The 7,644-nt window shown below is 50.3% G+C and overlaps 1 protein-coding gene across 1 annotated transcript; it reads left to right on the top strand.

Annotated features, from left to right (window-relative positions):
• Positions 1–6,308: 6,308 nt before the first annotated feature.
• On the top strand, positions 6,309–7,343 carry LOC119338579 (ribonuclease Y-like). The gene is made up of 2 exons (XM_037610889.1): positions 6,309–6,841; positions 6,921–7,343. The coding sequence occupies exons 1-2, from the start codon at positions 6,647–6,649 to the stop codon at positions 7,341–7,343; spliced, it is 618 nt and encodes a 205-aa protein (XP_037466786.1). The 5' UTR covers positions 6,309–6,646.
• The last annotated feature ends 301 nt before the right edge of the window (positions 7,344–7,644 follow it).

The raw sequence follows: 7,644 nt of genomic DNA, 5'->3' as shown, positions 1-7,644 counted from the left end.
TTGTAGTTGTCGCTAGTTCATCTACAAATTTGGATATAATTCTTACTTCTGATGTTTTTATACTACATTGACAATTGATGAATAGATCAAAAGTCTTATCCCAAAAAAAAAAAGTAAAGCGGGGTGTTTTCACCCCAAAGATAATCTTAAATTGATATGCTCAATATAAAAATCCCGCGCCTCATTTAGGCATGCGAATTTTTTCTTTATTGGATTGTCACAATCCAAGGACATATGCAACCTCCATAGAAAAATATCACATACATGTCTGGGATACATGTGTGAAGTAAAGCGTGAGTGTTTTATTCTTCGAGAGCACCGTGAACTAAGAAGTGTTCAACATAAAAATTGTGTGTGTTGTCGTGGCGAATAATTTTGTTTTGAATCATATCAATCCAAGATACTCTTGCGAACTAAATTATGTTGGATGGTTAGAGGGACTGTGGTATTCCAGCTCATTAGGGTTCAAGTCATGGTGCTCGCATTTATTCTTGGATTTATTTCAGATTTTCGGCGATGCGCATTCAGTGGGAGGAGACGTTCATGTCGACGACGAGGTGCCTACCGTGACTTCGTAAATTTGTAAATTTCAAGATAATATGCCGGCTCAGTCTTTCGAGGATGCTCATAAAGTTAGGATGTGCATGTATGTGTTTATAGGGTTGAGTGTATGCGTGTATATGAGCGCTTGCATCTGTATTGTGTTAAAAAAAATCCAAAATACTTCCCTGCTGTCTAGTTTTATCTAAACGACAGAAGACGTCCGTCTGAACGCACTGAAAGTCCAGCCGCGTGGACCGAAAAGTCAAGTCACGAGCCAGCTACTGCAAAACGCCTTGCCGATTACGGGTTTGCAACCTAGCATGCAGAGGAGAGAGGTGCGCTCACATGCCTAGAAGAATTGAGGCGACAAGCAATTGAAGCCAGCACCAAGGCATGCATGCTAATAACGGAGAGTGGCTCACCTCGGTGGGAAGCAAAATGTGGATCAGTACCAGCGGGTCGTGGGCAGTGAACGGTATTTCTCAAATTAGCACAAGTGCATTCGAATATTTCACACTAGATTCTCAAGTCCATAAAAACCATGCAAAGAAAATAAATCTACATACTACATTGATCACCTAACTACTCATCAAAGACGTCGACAATCTCCGCACCTGGCTCCGGCAGCATGGATGGCAGCTGTAACTCCCGTGCCTCCGGCTGCTGCGATGTGGCCTCTTCCTCCTCTATTTCCACGTCAAGTTCGACGAAGAGGGCGACGAACGCCACCTGCTCCTGTCGAAGAAATTACGGTTGGCCTCCACGTAGGCCTAATCCTGGATGGACTCCAGGATGGCCTGCTGCTCCGCCATCTCCACAGCTTGGGTGACGGCGAACTCCGCCTCCGCCTTCGCTACGTTGAAGCCTTGCTCCGGTAGCTCCGCCTCATCCTCCTCCGGATTCGCCTCCCCCATTGGGTCCAACAGCGACTCTCCCTCTTCCTCCTGTGGTTGCTGCTCCTCGCTCTCCTCTGGCCCCGACTAGTCCGGAGGCAACCTGGTAACGATGCGGGCGGCGCGCCTTGCCTGCATCTCCTCCGCGATCTACCTCTGGTGCTCGGGCGTGAGCATAGCGTACGTGGTGATGAAGCGCTAGACCATTGCCGGAGAGCATGGGAGAGCGGGGGAGAGGAGGCGGACGGGCTCGGGTGGCGGCGCAGAGACGAAGGAGGTGGATGGGCTAGGGTGAGGGACACTAGCCAGCTATGGCCTCGGGCAGTGAGCCGGAGTGGTACCACGCGGCGTTCACGCCGCCACGAAGGAGGAGGCGTCCGTCGAACCGCCGGGTTTACGGGAGAGTCTACGTGGGACCCGATCTCAGTCCTACATGGCGGACGCACTTGGGAGCCCCCATATTTGGGCTGGATATGAGGGGTGCCGGTCGGCCCGGGCGTTTGAGGCTCCTTTGAGGGGGGCGTATGGGTCGAAAAAACATGATTGGTCAGTGACCCGCCTCATATGCCCGGGCAGGCCGCCCGGTCATGAAATTTGGACCCAGCCGGGCGCATCAAACGGATCTCAAACGTCTAGCCTAACCTGCACCTCTCATATCCAGCCCAAATATAGGGCGGATATGAAGGCGCCCGGGCACGCCAGCCACGTCGGACCCGGCCCATGCTGGCCCACCCGACCCCACGTATATTCGTCTCCATCTGCTCGCCGGACCAAACCCTAGCCACTTCACACTCCACTCCCCTCCACTCCCGCCACCACCCAAGCTCACCTCCAGCGATTTGTGACCGTCTCCGGCATGGTGGGCAGCGGTTCCGAGTCCTTCACCTCTAGATCCGTCGACTCCGAGCTCATCCAACGAGGCCCCGAGGAGGACATGGACGTCCGCCTTGCGCTCTACCGCTCCCAGGAGGAGACGTGTGCCCGGCAACGCTAGGACTCCTTCTGTCGGGAATCAATTGCGCCCACCCAAATGGCCATGGATCCGGCGCTAGGTGTGACGTCGCTACCTCAGCGGAGGCGGTGTGGTCCGTCTAGCGTCCGAATGGGGCGGCAGACGCGCAACTCCTCCGTTGGTGCGCCAAGCATCGGGACATACCATGGGCCTTATCCGACAAGAACATGGCATGACGTGCCCGCCGTGTGAGGCAGCGCGTGCGGGAGGCAGCGGCAGCCCTCGCAACGGTGGACGTCGGCGAGGCGGAGTCGCATTCTCCGGTGCCCCGTATGGAGCAGCAGTCCGGGCGCCGCAACTGCGTCATGGTGAACGTTGCCGGCTCATCCCAAGACGGATTCATCATCGATCTGACATCCACCGGCATCGTTCGGATTACGGGCCGACGAGGAAGAGTATGGCATGAGAGATGGCGGCGCCTTGAGTCCAATGATCCTGCTCGTGTCCCATGCCCTACTCTACCTTGTCGGCGATCGGACCAACACTCTAAGGAGCGGCGCCGTTCGCCAGACATGGTCATGCTAGAACCGGGCGAGCTTTGGTTTGATTAGGTTTCACGTTGCATGTAATAATATGGATTTGTGGTTTCTAATTTGAGGTGTCCAGTTGTAGAATCAAATATTTGAGGCGTGACCGGTTAGTGTCCACAGACGCGCCCGGGCACGTCCGCTGGTGTTTGAGGAGACGGATTTGTCCATCGCGGTTGTAGATGCTCTAACCGAACATAACAATGTACCGCTATATTATTTATTTATTATTATTTACCCATATTTTCTTTCTTCTCATTCTTCATTGTTCTTTGTTTGATAACAATGAAACTTAAGCCCATAGAGACCGCCATGTCGGACTAGGACATATCATAGTCACCGTGCACATTTGATGCAGTCCCTCCTGGGCATGTGGGGTTCCGAGTCTTCAAGAGACCTTGTCGGCGTGTCTGGTGTATTGTATCGCTCTTCCGGCCTTCTTCTCCCTCGATGTGCCCTGCTTATTGCGCTATACGTCGTAAGCACATAATTATGTGTTCATGTGCGAACACAACGACGTAAGATTAGATGCAATGTTGGCCATCGAATGTGGGACAAAGTGTCGTAAGTTTTCCTCTCTTCTTGTTCTGCTAACTTGTTTCTACATGGGTAGGGGCTGGCACAGATTTTGCTCGCAACTCATTGTAGCAATAGGTATGTCGACTAGAGTCACATCCGAAAATGCGCTGGGGCACTCACCTGCCAAGTCCTGTTGCCCGCTCATTTTGCCTCATGATTTGCGCAGTAGTTCATTCCCGCACAAAGGGGTAGTAAAAAGGAGAATCCCTCAAAAATTTCTGATTTTAAACGATGAAAGTTGCGGTTTTTGCATTTAAAACTGCCAAGTTTCAGAGATATAATCCCGCACAATGTGCTCCTTGCTTCTTCACCACCTTTAGTAAAGTCGCTTTGCCATGAGTATGACTCCAGTAGTCGTCAGAGAAGTTGGAGGACTTCGACTTGTTGGGAGATCGCTCAGACGAATGGGCATGACAACAGTCAGATCGCTTCGTCTCGAGGAGATACCAGCAAATACATATTAAATGGGGATGATGCGCATTGTGTAAGCCCTAACATGAGGAGAGGGAGGAGGGAGGTATTAGCAATAATTAGCCAAAATATTCCTCCACCATCTTATCGTCCCCTCTCTTTGAGCCACACACTTCATCCATTGTCGCCACCAAACCTGCACGAGCGGTGGCGATTGCGCCAGGTGGCTCCCAAGATGTGGTAGTATGAGAGGGCGAATGTGTATTTCTACGAAGATGGGGCCTGCACCGGCATGCAAACAGACGACTCAAGACCTTGCTGCAGCGTGTGGAACAATCAAAGTGTCGTGAGGCTCATAGGGTCTCGTCGTCACCCACTAGAAGGATGGATTGGGGAGTGGGAACCGGATCCTCTAACATTGAGAAGGAAAGTTAGAGAAGTTATAATACCGTAACTTTCCTTCTTTCTATCCATATGATTATGGCTAAAATAATTTAAATTAATTTGCAAATTGATGATCTACCGTCTACATTTATAGTAATTACATACAAACAAATTGATGGTGAACTAAAATTAATTTTAATTTATATCTACAGTAAATATCAACAGTAAACAACCTACTAACTACCTACTAACAGTCCCTAACTTTCCTTCTTCATTTTACACTAGGCAAACACTATAGCACCGTGACTTTCCTTCACAATGTTAGAGGATCCGGTTCCTGGGGAGTGACCTTGCTGCGGCATGTGGAACAAACACTATGTCGTGATCCTCATGGGGTCTCGTCGTCACCCACTAGAAGGATGGATTGGGGAGTCGGCTCTCTTTTTTTTTTTTACCGGAATGCATTATACATATATTTTCTTCGATTGATCAAGCAATATATGTGAACTAAAACTTTTGTGGTTTCTAGGAGATTTGTGCATCTTTTGCACAAAGAGACCGATAATGTTTTTTTTGGCACTATTTAGGGCGCAAGTCTAGATTTCATTCAATTCTTTGACCATCAACAAAAAGAATATCCTATAGTAGCATGAGATGTGTTCCCATAGTCCAGAAAAAAAAGTTGTTCTTGTGCATTTTGAAAAAAGTTCATCAATTGATAATAATTTGTTTACTACTCCCTCCGTTTTCAAATATAAGTCTTTTTAAAGATTCCAACAAGTGACTACATACGGAGCAAAATGAGTGAATCTACATTCTAAAATATGACTACATACATCCGTATGTTGTAGTCTATTTAAAATGTCTAAAAAGACTTACATTTAGGAACGGAGGGAGTATTACCGACTGAAGAACAGTTCCAAATAACTGTTTACAAGCACGTAAACCTGTGAATTTGTACTCATAGTGAAATATTGTACTCCGGCCACATGTAAATTGTGAAGATATTGTTTAGTTTGCGGTGATATGTTTACTAAAAAGGTAAAAATCAACTGCAATTAACAGTTAATGAATATTGGCTCAGCTCAGGGTGTAGACTGTAGAGTGAGTAGGCAGAGTGAGCAATCAATTCATTTACTACCGTACTCCCAATTCAACTACTCGAGAGGAGAGAAAGTGGGCTCCTCGGGAAGCCAAGCAGGGAGCTTGCACTTATACACGCCGGGCCGTTCATCTCTCCACCGCAAGCAACACCGCTGGAGCCAGACAGTAGACAAACACCCGCCATGGCTTCCTCCTCAAACCCCAGCGACCCCCTCAACGGCGCCGCCGCTGCAGCCTCCGGCCCGGGACCCGACGATGCCCAGGGCTTCGTCTCGGACCTGCGCGCGAAGGATGTCGACGAGCTTCGAGCCAGGCACGGCGTCCCCAATGAGTACACCGCACTCCTCGCCGGTGACCTGCGCGCGAATTCGCCGCCGCCGGAAGGGTTCATTTGCGTGTATGAGGCCGCGCTGGAGGGCGGGATGCGAATCCCGCTGGACCGTTTCTTCTGGCAGGTACTTTCCCATTTCCGCATCGCGCCGTCCCAGCTCACGCCGAACTGCTGGCGCATGATGGCCGGGTTCTCCGTACTCTGCCACGAGGCCCGCGCGGAGCCATCGTTGGCCGTCTTCCTGCACTTCTTCTCCATTGTCGTTCATGGAAATGGATGGTACCTTTTTCGAGCGAAGAAGAACCTGCGTTTCACGGGGTTTCCGCATTACATCAAGGATTGGAAGCGTGGCTTCTTTTTTCTCCTCTCGCCAACGTCATGGCCTTGCCCCGTGGAGTGGGGTGAGCCCCCTCAAAGCGCTTTAAGGGAGCTAGCCCTCAGTCCTAAGGAGAATAAATTGGCGGCGGAGCTGTTGCATGCTCATAGTGCTGCTCCTGTTGATCTCAATGTCTATCTTTCTTACAATAAACCTACCGCTGTTAAGATATCTAGTGCACCTCTACCATCGGCCATGACCATTCCTTCAGTGCCTACAACCACCCATTCTAAAGGTAAACACCAAAATCTCCTTTTGTGCTCATGATTTTTTTGTCCAATGAAGGATGTTAATCTTATTCTCTACCAGAGATGGATTCCTCCATTCTCGACTTCATGTACACCATGGTGGCCGACACGAAAGTTGCTCAAGCCTCCGAACAGGTAGAGAAGGGAAAATGTATGCCAGCCAAGAAAAGGCGTCTGAACGAAGCCAGCAGCAAAGAGGTCGAGGGTCTGCATCCTACAGCGGTATTGAACACCTCTCATGCTGCCCATGGGCCATGGCTGCTCGTCGCCTGCCGGAATGTGTTCGGCACCGCCACTGCACTTCTCCAACAACAGCATCGACTGGAAGGCCGCACAGGAGCTGCTGCAGGGTCTCACGGCGTCCCAAGAGCGCTTGTTCGCAGCCAAGGAGCCTTCAGATGTCGTTGCATCTGGCTTTCTGGCCACGCTCGAGGTACGCTGTGGAATGTTGCAACGAATCGTTCACACATAGGTGCATATAGTAGTAGAATGATCACACTGCCAATGCGCAGGCCTTGAATTACGTAACGTTCTCTTTGGGGTATGCTGTGGATGTGGACAAGAAACTGGAGTCGGCGGAGCTTGACAACGCAGCATTGCGGGAACAGCTAGAGAAGACAAAGGCCGAGCTCGTGGAGTCGAAGCGTGAGGCAGAAGCGGACCGGGAGAAGGCAAAGGCCGAGCTCGTGGTGTGGAAACGGGCAGCAGAAGAAGACCGGGAGAAGGCAAAGGCCGAGCTCGCCACGGTCAAACGGTCGGCCGAGGAGGAGCTGCAGAAGGTGAAGGCACAGCTGGAGAGCAGCAAGGCGGCGGAGCAGCGCATGCTACAGCGTCTAGAGCAGCGCGCACTGGAGGGTGCACCGCACGGAGGACGACATGGTGCGTGTGGCGCCACAGAGACCAAGCCGCCCCAGGTCGTGCTGATTGATGATTAGTTCACTGGTTTGATCGCTTGGAGTTGGATCCGTTTCATCGCGCATTTCAGGTAAATCAGGTTCTCCTGATGTCCTGATGGCAAACAAAGCGCCTGTTTGTTTCACAACTCGTAGTATCTTCAGTCTGTCTTTGCAAGTGGTATGGGATTCATTTTGCTCCGCGCGAGAAAGGATGCCAAGTTGTAATCAATATTTATATGCAAGACCAGATGTTTTTATTTTGCACTAGTAAGGAACATCACGCATGCCTATGATTCAGGTTGATTTCCCTCGAAAGTCATAGTACATGGACTAGGAAAGC

This window comes from Triticum dicoccoides, chromosome 7B (genome assembly GCF_002162155.2).
Source record: "Triticum dicoccoides isolate Atlit2015 ecotype Zavitan chromosome 7B, WEW_v2.0, whole genome shotgun sequence".
NCBI classification, from domain to species: Eukaryota; Viridiplantae; Streptophyta; class Magnoliopsida; order Poales; family Poaceae; genus Triticum; species Triticum dicoccoides.
This window is presented reverse-complemented; position numbering and strand designations above follow the sequence as displayed.

Coding starts and splice junctions, on each gene's coding strand:
- LOC119338579 (XM_037610889.1), top strand. CDS start 6,647: ATGCTGCCCATGGGCCATGGCTGCTCGTCGCCTGCCGGAATGTGTTCG. Junction 6,842..6,920: donor GCTTTCTGGCCACGCTCGAG/GTACGCTGTGGA, acceptor GCCAATGCGCAG/GCCTTGAATTACGTAACGTT.